This window comes from Danio aesculapii, chromosome 6, assembly GCF_903798145.1.
Source record: "Danio aesculapii chromosome 6, fDanAes4.1, whole genome shotgun sequence".
Taxonomy (NCBI): domain Eukaryota; kingdom Metazoa; phylum Chordata; class Actinopteri; order Cypriniformes; family Danionidae; genus Danio; species Danio aesculapii.
The window spans coordinates 51647270-51665438 of NC_079440.1; the positions used below are offsets into that span (position 1 = coordinate 51647270).

Below are 18169 nucleotides of genomic sequence, written 5' to 3' on the forward strand. Positions count from 1 at the left end.
TTTCCAAATAAAAAAACAAGCAAAAACTAAATCTAATACTGAAACTAATAAAAACGAAACTAAAACGAAGCAATTTAAAATATAGAAACTAATAAAAACTAGCAGATCTGCCTCTAAAAACTGAAAAATTTGAAAACAAAAAGTCAAATCAAAATAAAGACTAAAACTAATGACAAACCCAAAACTATTATAACCTTGCTGCTGAGTTACTGCGATTTAATTCATATTTTATAATTATTGTTATTTGATGTTCTAAATGTTAATTGTATAATTATTTATGTGAGATTATTTTTGTACTGTTTAACAACCCCAACTTGTCTTCTTTAAACATTTGAAGGAGACATGAAGTCTGGGTGAATTTCTCCTAATAGATGACAGTATACAGTTCTGACCGACTGTCTGCAGGGATTCAGATACACCCGAATCAGTAATAAAATCAAAACCTCATTTACAGGTTCATCTAAAATACATTCAAATTCATATGTATCCTGTGGTGAATGTTTGGCATCATCTTGTGAATGAATAATATGTAATAGGTCTGCCCGCTATTGGAAAAATAACTGACATTGCCATATTTAGTTGTTCTGCAATATATATTGCGATATGAGCATAATTTCACAAGATGACTACTAAATCATGATTTAATATTGATTCGATGATTTTGCAGGGGAGTGCATCTGCATAAAATATACAAAAATACAGATGAAAACAATAGAGCAAAGATACAAATGAACAAAATGCTTTTCACTGGAGTCTTATGGTACAAAATGCAAGTGCAAAGTAACACTGTATAGTCTTCATTGTATAATTAAACCCAATCTTTGTTTAAGTGGAAAACTTTAGCATTTCTTGTGTCCAAAGGCTTTAAAAACACATCTAAATAAAAATCTTTGACACTATTAGATTATAGTTAAACATGACTCCACAATGAGTTATGAACCGTGTTTTATGGCTACCTATAATTCCAATTTGACATTGCAGATTCGCACACTGCGATATCGACGATGAAACGATATATTGTGCAGCCCTGATATGAAAGTTATATGTGCTTTCTCTCTTTATTCAGCCAGTTTTGTTTCTGCCAGATTTGCGCTTTTTGGCGCCATCTTGTGGCTGAATATTATACAAGTTATTTGTGCTTTCTCCTTATTTAAACAGTTAAATCAGTTTAGTTCCAGCTGAAAAATATTAAGTTGTGATGCTTTATTTTAAAACAAAATCTTCTAATCCAAATGCTAGCAGGATGTAAAAAAGGATTAAGGTTAAGGATAACACAAACACACATTTCTATACTACTAAACATCTAAACCACTTGAATTCAAAAGTTTAGTCACAAAATAATATTAAGAAAAAACTTACTATATTTAACTTCATCTGCAATATACACTATATATGTCATATAGAACGAGTTTGAAAGCTCAAATTATCTCAAATGGTTATTATACTGCATTTAAGTGTAAAAAAATGTTAAATGCAACAAAGTGAGATTAAATATTACAGATTTTATAACATTTCAATGTAACAAGATCAATATTTTCTTTAAAGCTGATACTTTTCAGTCAAAAATATTTACACAAAACTTTAATTACCATAACTCCAGCAATGCCAATGCCAACATATCCAATTATGAAGAGTTTTTCATTGAAGAAAGCTTCTATAGTCTCAACACAATCCTGCAACAACAGCAAAAACACACACTTATTAACCAGTTGATTTTATTCAATGAAATGTTTATTCATCAAACATGCACCAAATTCACATAAACGAAATGCATGGATATGGATATATAAACACGTATATAATGGATAATATTCAAATGATTAAATAAATTAGACTTTCTAAAACTTCTCAATTGTAAGAATAACTTTTAATTGATGAGAAAAAGTAAAAAAGCTTCTATAAATGTTCAAATGATCATGTGACACTATAAACAGCAGTAATGGTGCAGATTAAAGTAAATAACATTTTAAAAAACAAAATTAGTGTTGAAGACAAAATGATTAGTTCAACTTTAATTCATTTTTTAAATGTCCAAATTATGTTAAAAAGAGCAAGTCTTATTTCTTATATCAACACTCACCAGCCACTTTATTAGGTACCAATGAACCATGTCCAATTTCTCGTTATCAAATCTAAAATCAGCCAATCTGCTGCAGTTCAAACCGAGCATCAAAATGGAGAAGAAAGGTGATTTAAGTGACTTTGAACGTGGCATGGTTGTTGGTGCCAGACGGGCTGGTCTGAGTATTTCAGAAACTGCTGATCTACTGGGATTTTCACGCACAACCATCTCTAGGGTTTACAGAGAATGGTAAGAAAAGAGAAAATATCCAGTGAGCGGCAGTTCTGTGGGCGCAAATGCCTTGTTGATGCCAGAGGTCAGAGGAGAATGGCCAGACTGGTTTGAGCTGATGGAAAGGCAGCAGTAACTCAAATAACCACTTGTTACAATTGAGGTATGCAGAAGAGCATCTCTGAACGCACAACACGTCCAACCTTGAGGCGGATGGGCTACAGCAGCAGAAGACCACACCGGGTGCCACTCCTGTCAGCAGAAGATTGAAAACCTTTGCCTGGCCTAAAGAGTCTTGATTTCTGCTGTGACATTCGGAGGTTGGGTCAGAATTTGGTGTCAACAACATGAAAATATGGATCCATCCTGCCTTGTTTTAATGGTTCAGGCTGCTGGTGGTGGTGTAATGGTGTGGGGATATTTTCTAGGCACACTTTGGGCCTATTAGTACCAATTGAGCATCGTGTCAATACCACAGCCTACCAGACTATAGTTGCTGACCATGTCCATCCCTTTATGACTACAGTGTACCCATCTTCTGATGGCTACCTCCAGCAAAATAATGCGTCATGTCATAAAGCGCAAATCATCTCAGACTGGTTTCTTGAACAAGACAATGAGTTCACTGTACTCAAATGGCCTCCACAGTCACCAGGTCTCAATCCAATAGAGCCCCTTTGGGATGTGGTGGAACAGGAAATCGCATCATGAATCTGCGGCTACTGTGTGATGCTATCATGTCAAAATGAACCAAAATCTGAGGAATATTTCCAGCATCTTGTTAAATCTAGACCACGAAGGATTAAGGCAGTTCTGAAGGCAAAAGGGTGTCCAACCTGATACTAGTAAGGTATACCTAATACAGTGGCCGGGGAGTGTAGATTACATTACATACAGTATATAAAACCATTAAATGTCACTTTAAGCAGAATACTAGCATCTTTAAAAATATCTAGTAAAATATTATTTACTGTCATCATGGCAAAGATAAAAGTAATCAGTTATTAGAAATGAGTTATTAAAAGTATTATGATAAAAATGTGTTAAAAATCGTTCACAGAAGAGCTAATCACTTTTTCAACTGTATAAATAGAAAACCTGAAATATTTCAGTGTATTTATATATCTGTATATATTTTTTATCAAATGCTAGTAGGTGAAGAGACTCTTTTCAAAAACACACATAGATATAAACACATTTACGTATTCAAACACACGCAGCAGAAGTGTAGTCATTTCACAGAGCTTCAGTCACACGATGTGAACACATTTTGTACTGTCCTTTCCTCTAATGTGCTTTTGCTGATTGGGATCAACTGGTTTTATAAACCTGACAGCTGAAGCACAGTGTGACGTGATGTTTCTGTGGATCGATGTGCTTCATGTTGCTATAAATAAATAAAAAACACTGCCTTTGTGCCACAGTGAGCTTATGGGATCAAGTGACTGAAGGGAGATTCTGCTTCATTTCTCTCTCTCTGATCTTCACAGATTCACAAGCGCAACACTGACACCTGCAGGACACCAGAACAACCAACATCTCACAGCCTTTCTTAAAGAGCTTCTCAAAGTCTCTCTTCAAATGTCAAAAATCTGAATTTGTTCATGTCAAAGGTCTGGAACATTCATTCATTCACTCATTCATTCATTCATTCATTCATTCATTCATTTTCCTTCAGCTCAGACCCTTAATTATCAGAGGTCACCACAGTGGAATGAACAACCAACTATTTCAGCATGCTTTACACAGCAATTTCCTTTCCAGCTGCAACCCTTTACTGGGAAACACCCATACACTCTTGCTTTCACACACTAATACACTACGGCCAATTTAGTATATTCAATTCACCTATAGCGCATGTCTTTAGACATTGGGGAAAACTGGGGCAACTGGAGGAAACCCACGCCAACACGAGGAGAACATGCAAACTCCACTCCTTAGTTGTGCATTAAATGGGTTCATTTTGACCTGCAACAAGGAGTTCATTGCTGTTTCGAAATCATGTTGTGCTGTGTCTGTTAGATCAGCAGATCACATTTGCAACATTGGAGTAGAGAGGATTATTACCTGCTCTTCACACACAAAGGAGGCCTACCAGCAGTTTTAAATGAGAAAAGTCTTAATAATGCATTGGACAGATCCTCAACGCACTGATTTCTTCCCTTTGTGCTGCTGTTTTGAACATGTCCACAGATACCAGAGGGCTGCGCGCTGTGTATCAAGTGAGGCATCAAGTGCTTCATTCACAGATCCGGATGCGCAGACGCGACATGCGCCACTCCGTAAGATTATTCTCACGATGAGTTTCTGTTCTCTCATCCTTCCGACTGAGATTATTCTTCCGAAGTGAATACTTTAAGTGCTGCAAATAGTTAGAAAAGCCTGGCTCATTGTGGTCAAAGTAACTGATTAAAAGTGAAACTGATGTGTGCAACAGGCTATAGATCATCATTAACATAAAATGATCTAGCCTAATATAGGCTAATATAGGCTGTGAAACTGCGGATATTTCACTGTGATTTTATTTATATCAATACTTTATTTAACAGACCAGTCTGTGTTTTGCCACTGAAGCATATAATCTGACCTTGTTTTGAATTTTCTCCATCTCACTCATGGCAAGATTTGGCGAGGGAATCTTAAGTAAAACTGGCCTCAGACATTTTAGTTTAGTCTGCATCAAACCTGCAGGAAAATATCAGGCTTTGCTAAAAGGCAGGTTATTTTACTAATGATTCAAAGTTTTTGCCCATCGCAGATTTCAAAGAAAAATCTTAAAATTAAAAAAAGAAACTTAAGCTGGACCACAGCAGATCATATCAATATCAAAACGAATGCTCAAATGTAGCCTAGTTCACAGCAAGCATCATGTTTTTAGTTAGATTGTGCCGTCTGTCATGTATAGTAGGCCTATAGGTCTGTTATTTTTACTAAAGAAGATATATTATTTGAGTTTAGCACTAGAACTATAGAAACAGTATTATGCTTAGAAAATAAATAAATAAATAATCAAAAATAAAAAACGGCACAGTATCGGGATCGGACCTGTATCGATCGATACTCAGAGTTTCGGATCTGTTCCAAAAAAATGGTATTAGTGCATCGCTAGTGCTACCCACTGAACCACAGTGCTTGCAAAATCAGAATTGGCAATGAAAAACCACGATTGGTGGGATATCACTGTAATAAAATGAACTTGAACATACTTTACTCTCATCCTCGCACGTCTCAATCGGAGAAGACCCGCTCCCGCAGCAATCCAGCTGTAAATTAAGAATAAGCATTATTATGAGCACAGATGATTTACATTAATAACATTCATCCAGTAACACCAATGCTCAGCTCACCACAGAGTGAAACGCAGAGGTAATAACAGTTCCGTTGGGCATCTTTGTAGCTGATTCATAGTAGTTTTGGACCTCTTTAATGATCTACAAACACACATGTGAGGATCAGTCAGTTTCATAGTTATGCTCAACAAACTGAGAAATACAATGTGTTAAATACCTGATCTTTATTGAGAAAGCCAAAGACTCCAGCAGCGACTTCTGCGCCAAAGATCAACAGAAGACAAGCGAAGAACTGGACAGAAAGAAAGAGACTTTAAACAGCATCACATCACAGAATTTAGCCTGAATTAAATCATTGAAGAATGTTTCAAGTCACTATAAAACATAGAAAGTCAGCACCAACTTGGATTTAAGATAAAATGTAATTTATATAACTTTAAAAATATAGAAATAGCTTTTTTCTCATTGTTTCTCTAATATTTGAATGTTCCTTATACATTTAATTTAGCATTTTATATATTTACTTTATTTTCATTTTATGGATAATGGATAAATGAAAATAGATAGGTAAAAAAGATGTTTGTTTAATTTTATTAGACTCCCACAACAAGCATTTGCTTTTTATCTTGGTTTATCTGGCAAAGAAATGTGTACTTCTATTGTGGTCATCTCCTCAGGTAGCCTCCTTTTAAAATGTGGTTGTCTTAAGTATGTATGCTACTTCCACTCCAGAAACTCACCTATGACATACATCAAAAGTCTGTCATTGCATTAATAATTTCTCCTGATTTTCTATTCTGTGGTGTACATTTTAGCCACTAGCCTGACTGTATTCTCCTGTTTACATGTTTGTATATTTGCCATTATTTCCGAGCTGAGACTGTATTTGCATGTGCTGATGTACTGAAATTAAAAACTAATTAAATTTAATACTTTATATTTATTGAATTCTACGTTGTTTTCATTACATTTCATTTTCTAGTACGTTTTACTTTATTTCACATTTTATTTCATACATTTTTGCATATGTACAGTTGAAGGCTAAACTATTGGCCCTCCTGTGAATTTTATTTTTTATTCTTAAACAAACATTTTCTGTTTAAAAAGATTTTTCCAACATACCAATAAACAGAATAGTTTTATTAATTAATCTTATAATTTCTAATAACAATTTATTTTGTCTTTGCCATAATGACTGCACGTTATATTTACATAATGTAATATTCAGCTTAAAGTGCAATTTAAAGACTTAACTAGATGAATTATGCTAACTAGGTAAGTTCGGTTAATTAGACAAAATGTTATATAACAGTGGTTTGTTCTGTAGACTATTGCATAAATATATTTCTTAAAAGGGCGAATAATATATCAATATTGACCTTAAAATGTATTATTTTACTGCTTTTATTCCAGCTAAACTAAATAAAAAATAACCCTATATAGAATACTTGCTATTAGTAATGTAACGGATCACAAATCTCACGGTTTGGATCACACTATGGTTTTTTAGTCACGGATCGAACCATTTTTTGGATCAGCTAAAAAGAGGAGGAGACAAATGAAATTTGCTTTTCATTTGCAACAAAAACAGCACTGTAAGAAACTTTTGTTTTTAACAAACAAAACTTAGAACCTGTGATTATATTACAAATAAAATGAAGAAATAATCAGCTGAATGAAAATTAATTGTAAAATATTCAGTACTGTGAAAAAGCCAGTGTTATTCTACTGTTGCTGCTACAGTAAATGTAAAAATCTAATATTATAATTTGTACAACCCATATTTATTTTTAGTCTCATTATTAATAAATGATTCAGTTATTAACTGATAAAACTTCATGTTTAATTGCTAGATGTATCATTTCAGTGGCAATTATTCAGTGGCGTGTTTTTGATGGCTGGTTGTCGCCACCTATTGGTTAAATAAGGTAATTGCTGCTTACAACTTTCATTTTTGAGTGTCGAGTTAAATGATTGTAATCTTTACTATAAACATCAGTGGTTTTATTTATTCATTCATTCATTCATTCATTTTCGGCTTAGTCCCTTTATTAATCTGGGGTCGCCACACTTATCCAGCACGTTTTACATAGCGGATGCCCTTCCAATTGTAACCCGTCTCTGGGAAACATCCATACACACTCATTCACACACATACTCTACAGACAATTTAGCTCACCCAATTCACCTGTACCGCATGTCTTTGGACTGTGGGGAAAAACCGGAGCACCCGGAGGAAACCCACACGAGTGAAGGGAGAACATGCAAACTCCACACAAAAACGCCAACTGACCCAGCGGAGGCTCGAACCAGCGACCTTCTTGCTATGAGGCAACAGCACTACCTACTGTGCCACTGCGTCACCTTCAGTGGTTTTATCTAAACTATAAACTGTTATTTCAGTACTTCTGTGTTATTTGACTGTTTGTAACTTCATAACTAACTTAAAAGACTAAAGACTCCTTGATTTTTACATTTTTAAAGCACAGATTTGAATGCAACAATTGAAAGGATTAATAAACATATGCAAATTACCATCATTTAATATTTATGTTGTGTGGGTGTTGAGATCACGATCTTTTAATGATTAAACGTGCAGCTTACACTGAATGTAATTAATGCAGGCTAAACATGTAGTGACAGAAAACACCTTTAATGACTAACTAAACCCACCACATCCCAAATAACCTACCTATAAGCCTAAATGCTTTCAGACATGTGATTTGAATGACGTGAGAGGTGATCTCTCTCCGATCGTTACAAATTTAGGATTAATCTACAAGTAAAAAAGATTTATTAGCCTAATCCGAAGTGTGATCCGTACGAATCACAGATCAACCGTGATGCATTACACCCCTACTTGCTATGTTACATGTCACTTAGGAAATATAAAAAAAAATCTTTGACCAAAGAAATTGGACAGCAGGGCAAATAATTTTGACTTCAACTGTACAAGAAGACCTGGAATATGTATTATACAAGTAAATGATCAATTCTGAATTCATGTTGACTTTAAACGCTTCAGTGTTATCCAAAAAGTGCTTATGGGGAGATTTATTGTTGTATAATGACAAAAGTGAGCAGACACAACATTTAGTCTTGGTGTAAGCAGCAGAAAGAGTCTCATGAGGATCATGAAAGAGTGTTTTGGTGTGTTTGTTGATTTCCTGTTGCGCAGTTCTTACCCACCGATCCCAGAAGACACTGTGACTCCCTCACGGCCCCAAAACAGCCGAAAAAGCCCACTATCATCATGATCCCACCTGCTCCGATCAGGATATACACCGCTGAAAACAACAGAGAGAAATCAGTCAATCCCAGCATGCAGTTTACTTCAGGACCACACGATGGCATGAACACTACAGTGTGATGAGATCATTTGCTCGTGATGACTGTAACAGTGAACATTTACTGTAAATACAGCCGAGATTGATCATCGTTTTGTCAAATGCCCACGTTAAAATGTTTTGGTCTGATGTATTGGGGTTTTTTACACCAAAACGTAAATTTATTTTGATTTTGCCATGTGTGATATAATTTGTTACTTTTTTCTATGACAAACATAACAGAATTTATAGGCAATTTATTTATTTTAATGGGTAAATATTCTATTCACAAATGCAGGGGTGCCCAAACTTCCGTATGAAGGGCCAAAACCCAAATATCATTGAGAGCCGTGAGTCGAAGATAAATACACCAAACTATATTACATTACAGTTGCCTTGGATAATTTCCTAATTTATTTTATAATATTTAAAAACAAATAGAAAACATCACTTTGAATCATATTAACAAATGCAGTATAACTTTTTAATTATAACTCATTGCAATAAAAACATACACAATCACATTTATAACACAGTGGAGTTCAATGCTGAATGCACTAGTCAGGCAAAATCTGCCTTTGCCTTGATTTGCTCAGTAAAGTCTCTGCATTGTCTTCTATCCGTCAGGTGATAGTATGTGCATATTAAACTAAACTACAGCATTTAAATTGAAACATTGAATTTCAGTTAGCTTTTTTGTAGCTTAACAATAAAACAAACAAATAAAAGGTTAAATTAAATTAGAAATGACAATACCTAAACTCATCGTTCTCCCTTTCTTCTCAGATAGGATGGTGGGCCAAATCAAAGGTTACCATTGGCTAACTTTGGCCCGCGGGCCCTAGTTTGGGTATCTCTGCACAAATATATATTTTCTTCATCATGACCTAATTTGCAGAGCTTTTGTGACTTAAATAGTTTAATTACTACATTACAAAATGGTTATAGTAAAAAAGTGCAAAAACTGAAATTCTGTGAAATTTTTAATTTGTAGATCTGTAGATTTTACTTTGTAGAAGATTTGTAAATACAATTTAATTTGATTATTTTGCCTCTGTACCCTGTTTTTTATTATTTTATTAGGTGTTATATTTATTTTCTTCTTATTATTGTTTTTGCTTATTATTGTACTTGATGTCAGCCAATGTTATGGATATTAATATGATTGTATTGTTAAAACCCAATAAAAAAACAAAAAACAGCCATTACTTCCTGAAAGACAATACATATCATGAAAATTGCCATGTAATGTTAGTTATAAAAATACATTAGTTCATTTTGAGGTAAAGCTAGCTTACAACATATCCCTGGATTCATACTCCACTTATCTGCTCTCAATAGTATTTAAGTAATTAGTATAATATTTTAGGCATATTATTGTATTCAAAACAAGTATTATAATATACTGCCACGGTGCCACTGGTAATTTTTTTGTCAATAAAAGCAGCCTTTCGTTATATCAAAAAAGGGGCCTAAAAGGTTGAAAACACACTATTTGGTAAAAAACAACACAGCCTAAAAGGCAAGCAACATCAATACTATTGATCAAACTAGTTTGCAACACAGACCAAAAAACTGATTTTGTCTATACAGAAAATTAAATGATATATGTTTTTGTTTTGGTTTAGGCCTGATGTGGATAAACAACATTTAATACCACTAATTTAAATAAAAATGAAGCAAGTGACTGCCTTTTTGAATGGGTCATTGAATCTTTGGCTGAAATAATTAACTTAATTATTACAACAATAATTAATTAAAACAACAATTTTTATAGTCAATATTATTAGCACCCCTAAGAATTTTATTTCTCCCAATTAGCTACAGAACAAACCACTGTTGGCCAATGACTTGCCTAAACAAATGAACTTGCTAATTTAACCCAATTAACCAATGAAGTATCTTCCAAAATAAGTAGAAAATATTATGAGCTGTCATCATGGCAAAGAAATTAGTTATTAGACTTTGTTATTCAAACTATTGTTTAAAAGTAACTTTTCTCTATTAAACAGCACCTGGGACTTTTTTTAATCCAAATTTTACAGTAAGGCTAATAATCAAGTCTTTAACTGTATCATCATATCTTAAATATATAAAACCAGAAACTCATACAGACATACTTTTTGCTTTCGACATTTATTTTATAGGGTCATTTTAACTGCATTCTAGTAGGCTTCATCAAGTGCTTTTGCACTCTAAACACGTGTTTTAGTTTGTTTTGTGAAGCGAGTGTCATATTAAAAAATAAACGTTAAAACACCAGTCACAGATGATGAATATTGCAAGCTCCTCAAACAAGCCTGCATTATTATTCTACACTGTGTAATATAACATAACTATGCTCTGTTTTTACTGTTTTTATCTCAAGCTCAACTTTTGCACTTCTCTAAGGTTTGTGAATGTAAACACAGGTGTCGTTTTCAATGACAGAGAATGAAAGTGGCTGATTCTACTTTTATAAAGGGTCTGTGGGTTTTTCCTGACAGATGGTGGAAATCAAACTCACTCTTAATATTGTAGGTGCTTTCCTACTTGATGCAAACCCACATCCCACTCAAAAACACATCAGCTCACTGCTGCTCTTGTGTTTTGCATCTTCTGCGCGAGGAAGTCTGTGGCTGTGTGAAATGCATCCCCCACCCCCAGCCCCATCTACAGTCAAAGGCTCGTCTCAACAGTAACAAACAGTCTTTGTGTGCGCAAACGTACAGACGCCAGGAGATCAAGCACTACCCTGAGACCCCACACCAGTAAAGCGCAAACAATCGCCTGGGAAAAGAAGTTCAGATTTGATGGATTTTCAGTTCAGACAAATCATGGATGGATCTGACGGAGATTACGATGGAGATTAAGTGGTTTGTGAAATAGATTAACAGAACGAAATTCAGTAAAACAAAATGAAAGACAGAACAACAGAAAGATAAATGCATAGAATGAGCAAACGACAAACAGACAATGGATAAATACGATAGAAAGAACCAACAAACAGAACGAGCGAATGATCAATAAAACCAACAAACAAACAATAAAACCATAGAAGGAACCAATGATAGAATGAATGAAAGAACAATAGATGGAATGAACGACCGATAGAAAGAACAAAAAAACAAGCAATAGAATGAACAAACTAATGAACAAGCGATAGAACGAACAGCAGAATAAATGAAAGAACGATAGAATGAACAACCTTTAGAATGAACACACAAACATTAGAATCAACGAATGATCAATAGAATCAACGAACAAACGAACAATATAATGAACGAACTAATAAACAAATAATAGAATGAACAGAATAAATGAAAGAATGATAAATAGAATGAACAACCTTTAGAATGAACAAACAAACAAAAAAACGAATGAATGATCAATAGAATCAACGAACAAACAACAAAACCATAGAAGGTACTAATGATAGAATGAATGAAAGAACAATAGATAGAATGAACGACCGATAGAACGAAAAAACAAACCTTAGAACAAACGACCAATAGAACGAACAAACGAATGAACAAGCGATAGAACGAACAACAGAATTAACGAAAGAACGATAAATAGAATGAACAACCTTTAGACTGAACAAACAAAATAGAATGAACGAATGATCAATATATATATATATATATATATATATATATATATATATATATATATATATATATATATATATATATACACATACACACACACATACACATATACATACATACACACACTATATATACCCTGGGATAAGAATCATTTTAGGCTTGACTATACATAATATCTAAATTAATATAAAAATTTTTATGTGCATGACATTTCAGAATTGTGTCAGACTCAGCAGGTTTTGCATAAACAAGCCTCTCTCTAATTTTCTTCTAAAAACCTAGTTTAGACATAGCATTTGAGGTCTATTTTGGATGTTGAAGATTACGGGATCTTCATGATCTTGTTGTCATTCTCCTCTTCTTGCCAATTAACTCACCATGGCAACAATTCAGGCACTCCAGACGCAGGGCACTAACACTGCTGTGCCAGATTCACTGGAGACTGCCGTCACTAGGATGGTGTAATGTCCCTCGCGGAAAAACTGCCTTCCCTCAACACTTCAGACTTTAGACTAGAGTCTCATGCTAATTAATGGAAAAAGAGCAGAATCTGAGCGTCGGATGAAGCTAAATCTGCGACAACCCCTGCTGCTTAACTGTGGCATAATGTTTCAGTCCCTTTTCCACTCTATATTAAAGGTTTACAACTCGTGCTTTCATCAGTGTGTTTTGTTATAAAATAAAAACGATCATTGCCCATACTTTTGGTTTCACTAAGTTTCAGAAAAGATCTCCATCCACACACTACATGTAGCTATAAAATTTTGGTCACACTTTATTTTAATGTACAAATCATGCTATTAACACAAACTATTTTTTTGTTAACTAAGATTTTTAGCTCAATAAACTACTATTTATCTGCACTCAGTTTATTATTAATAGTTGCATTTAGTTTATTAATAGCTATTTAGTTATTAATAGTAAGGTACAGGTGGTATTTGGGTTTAGGTATTGATAAGATTACAAAAGTAAAATAAAACTGTTAAAGTCTGCATGGACCAAAAGCTGCGACTGTCTTTTTCGTATTATGACGCATGCAGCTTATAAAGAAACTGAATATTAAATGAGAAAACTGGGCGTGGCTTGTTTTTCTACCGTGAGCTGATTGGATATACAAAAGTAGGCATTTCATTCAGAAAGATCGGGAAAGAGTTTGGGGAGAGTTATTTTAAGCTAACAGACACCTCCTCCTCACCATCTCTGTTTGTTGTCAAAACTGAGAGTTGGAGGGAGGAATTTAATAACAAAAAAAAAAAAAAAGAGCACTCTTCCACCAGTCCTTACTTAATGCTCGCATCAAATATCTGTTTGTCATGGGGGCATGAATGAAATGTTCCTGAATGAAAGTAAAACTGCAGTTAAAGTCAAAAATTTTTTAAATGAAACACCTGAAATTACATGAAACTCAGGAGGAAACATGGATAGCGTGGTGACACAATGACATTAATCGATCTATGTGCTATAACATGTAAGACGGGATCATGAAAGGAACATTCAAAAAGCAACTCATGTAAACACCTTAATCATCTTATTGTCTTTTCAGATTAAAGCAAATCGTTAGATCACTGATAACCATGTAAACATAATCACAAGCCCCAACCCTAGAAAAAAAAAGAGTTCAGTATTTTGATGACAGCCTTTCCACAGGTTAGTAGTAAGCTAATGTAATTTCATAATGCAAATCTTAAATACATGCTAACCAACAAATGATCAAAGGAAATATATTAATGTAATTCGAATATATAAAATTCAAATTGATGTTTACTTTAAACTTTAATTATTTTGTTCTATTAAAAATAATTTGTAAAAAAGTTGTCAAATAAAAGATTTTTCTACAGTCATCCACCATAATTTTGCTGTTCAAAAGTATCGGTTCAGGCACTGTTTTGGCACCGGTACCATTTTAAAAGTATCGACTTAGCACTGGTGTCGAAATAACCCCAAACGATACCAAATCCTACACATTATGCACTTTCTGCTATCTCAGTTTCTTTGAACTTGCGCTTGTGTCACAAAAATGAAACAAACTCAGTTTCATGATCATATAACCCACTCTAAAAATATGCTGGATTGTTGTAATAATGTTGGGTCAAATATAGACAAACCCAAACGCCGGCTTAAAAAGTGATTTAATTTAATTTAATTTAATTTAATTTAATTTAATTTAATTTAATTTAATTTAATTTAATTTAATTTAATTTAATTTAATTTAATTTAATTTAATTTAATTTAATTTAAAGCTTGTCCATATCTGACCAAACATTGGGTTACAACCCATATTTTTTTAGATCAAATGAAAATAGAAAATGCAATTATCCAGAATAGCCAATCATAGAGCAAATATAAGCTGCCACGCCTTTGTTTTGCACCATATATTGTACAATGAGGGTCAAAACTTCAACTTGGTGTGGATGCCAAGCGAAACCATAGCAAATTTTGTGCATTTAAAATGAAAACACACTAGTTTAAATGTAGCCTCAGATAAGACTCCGCTGACATTTCCATTCTCAGAGGAGTGGAGAAGACCAGAAGGCTTGACAAAAACCACAACGCTGAAGCTTTGCCAAGGTTTTATTAAGGCTAAGGCAAGACAAGAGTCACAACACACCATAATTAACCCCCAAGGGAGAAAATAGTGTTGTTTTGCGAAGATGGGGCAAAGGAGATTTGACACAAGTCCTCTGAGAGTTCAGCAAGCTAAAAACACAAAGCCACCACTACTCTTGACTTCCAAATTGCCAAATGGATGGAAAACATGCTGGCATTTCATATAAACAGCCCTCCTGCTCTCTCCTTACTCTATAAACACTGAACATCTCTGAATGGACAGATCATTTTTTAAACCAGGGAACAGTTCAGGTGGCTGTTACACATGAGCAGGGAAAATTGTTGTTTACTGATGAGGCAAACATGTGAAAAGATGAGTAAACGGAAAGCTTTGACTCATCCGTAAAGATGTTTAGTTGAAGATCGCATGCTGTCGACTGTTACTGTTACATGTTTTATTGCAGAAAGCTAAAATGCAAATTCAGTAACAGCTATGACACACACACACACACACAAAACTGTTCACCAAGTAGAGACTAAACAGCACAAATAGAGACTAAACATTAATCTTAGCACTTTTCTTATACACACGGTTGAAGTCTGAATTATAAACCCACTGTATATTTTCCCCAAGTTCTGTTTTACAGAGAGATATTCTCAACACATTTCTAAACATAATGGTTTTAATAACTCATCTCTAATAACTGATTTGTTTTATCTTTGCCATGATGACAGTACATAATAATAATCAAATAATTATATAGCTTAAGAGGGCTAATAATATTGACCTTAAAATTGTTTTCTTAATGTAAAAGTGCTTTTATTCTAGCTGAAATCAAACAAATAAATTTTTCTCCAGAAGAAAAAATATTGTAGGAAACACTGAAACATTTCTGTTATGCCTCATTCACACTAGCAGCGTCTCTGTAGCTGCCTGTCGCTCTGGGTGGCGATTGAAACCACTAGTGTGCGTTTCCACCTTGAGGTTGCTTAGATAACATTTACGGTGATATTCACAGAGAGCGAGTTTACATGTCACTGAAAGTAAACACTTAGGCACAATCCCAATTCTATTTTTGTACCCCTTCCCCTTGACCCTTGAAACCGAGTGTGAATGGGAAGGGCTTGAAAATGTACCCCTAAGAAATGGGACAGCACTACAGCACCTGCACACGGCATCATACAGTATGTCATCATGATCTCTTGCTTCATATGAGATCAGACGATCGCGACTGCTGTAGTTATTCCAGTTGTGTTTTTTTTTTGCCATTTATCTTCAGGAAATAACTGAAGGCATATATTATGGTATCATAACGATATAATGTGGCAATAAGATCGTAACTGTACTGTGCATTTACACCATTCATCAATGTAAACACAAGACAACAACACTAACATTATAACAGACACTGTAAAAAGCTAATTTCCAGCCCCTAGACTTTTCTGACAGGGTATTCGAGTGTCATCAAGTGTCAATGTTGTTGGGCTGCTATACAGGAGTTATTATTATGGATTAGGGGTGTCAAAATTAAGTAATAATCATAACCGGTTATTATGTACAGACGTCATTTATCTCGCATGTGCTATGTCACCGTAGCTTAACAATGTAGCATAACAATGCTCCAGCTACTTAAAAAAAAACGCAGGAACTGTGCAAAATTTCACTGCGTGTGTGTTTGCTGGACAGTCTTTCACTAACATTTACAGCAGAAGCCTCTATTTCACTGCGATTGAGAAAATGAAAGTAAACTCCATTTCTCTCCCCCACTGTGGCCCATTTGACCTGCTGGCATGTCTTTTCCTCTCCTCTCAGCTGTTACAGCGATACATCTGGATACAGAGTTTTCTTCACCGTGTCCATCATAGACCAGCTGTGATCGCCGCTGCCGTTTATCAGTGTCACTCATCTGTGAACAGTGCCAGCGCGTGGAGCCAATCGCAGCCCTTTCAGTTGAGCGCGTGACCAATCAAAGGGGTGTAAGAAAGAACCTACTAGATAGGATTCAGAAAGCGAGCGGGATATTTATATTTGTTTATTTGCTTGTGTTGTTTAAAGGTACAGTTCATATATCTGACTTTATTAAAGGACAAAATTGTATTACAAATAGTATATAAATATATTTATACATTTTAATACAAGAATTGTTGTGCTGTGAAGTAAAATATAAAACTGTGTATGGAAAGTATCGTCAATGCACTGTGATTGAAAAGAATCGATGGCATGATAATCGTAACCGAACCGAACTGTGAAACCAGTGTAGGTTCACACCTCTATGAATTATAGATATCGACATTTAGCATTTTTTATTTTAGCGTTTTTTTAAAGCATGCGATAAACACAAACACAGTTATGAATATATTAAAACATATGCTTGTTTGTTGTAAAAATTCATAATAATGACAAAAAAAATACTAATTTGTGGATCTCCTTACTTCCAGGTGCAGCTATCCTGCCGTTGTGGCTGCTGTATTCTGGGAAATTTTCTTACCCCTTGGTTTCGAGTGTGGTCCTGAAAAATCTCAGTTCGAAGGGCTATTCAGCCCTTCCCCTTAGCCCTACGCCTTCAAGCTAAAGAGAATTGGGTCAACCCTACCTCTTCACGTGAATGCGCAAAACGATGGGTAGGGGTAAGAGGAAGGGCTAAGGGGTAGAATTGGGATTGGGCCTAAATATGAATGGAATCAGTACATGAAACACTTATTTACAAATATAATCAAGAAAAAACTGTTCATTGCGGCTGTTTATCTGCTGCAAACGGTCATCTGTGCAGGTCTACAGCACAGAGAATATACCCTTTTCACATTTGCGGGTTACTCAGTAGCTGAAGATGTCATAGTTGGATAAACTTAGAGCGCAGTGAATGAGAGAGCACAACAGATAATTTTTTTACAATCCTATTTGCTCAAATAATAAAAGAAAAACTCCATGATGGTGTTATCAAGACTTTCAGACAAAGGAAAAAAAAATGTGCGAGACTGATGACGGCTGCCTGAGGAGAGAATAATGTAAAATTTGCTACAAATTTGTGTTTTTGTAATTTGACGCAAAGATGATATAAATGCATTTAGAAATGCATATAAAACGTTCATACGTTTTAAAAAAAAATCTAAATATTAAAAACT

The 18169-nt window shown here is 34.6% G+C and overlaps 1 protein-coding gene across 1 annotated transcript in view; it reads right to left on the minus strand.

Annotated features, from left to right (window-relative positions):
* The window catches only part of tspan2a (tetraspanin 2a), a 41500-nt gene that overhangs the window by 3548 nt on the left and 19783 nt on the right, over nt 1-18169 (minus strand). The window contains exons 3-7 of the mRNA XM_056460475.1: nt 8773-8870; nt 5801-5875; nt 5641-5724; nt 5500-5556; nt 1590-1673 (exon numbers count right to left, since the gene is read on the minus strand). Of these exons, the coding sequence (XP_056316450.1) occupies nt 1590-1673; nt 5500-5556; nt 5641-5724; nt 5801-5875; nt 8773-8870 (398 nt within the window). The remainder of the gene's footprint in view (nt 1-1589; nt 1674-5499; nt 5557-5640; nt 5725-5800; nt 5876-8772; nt 8871-18169) is intronic.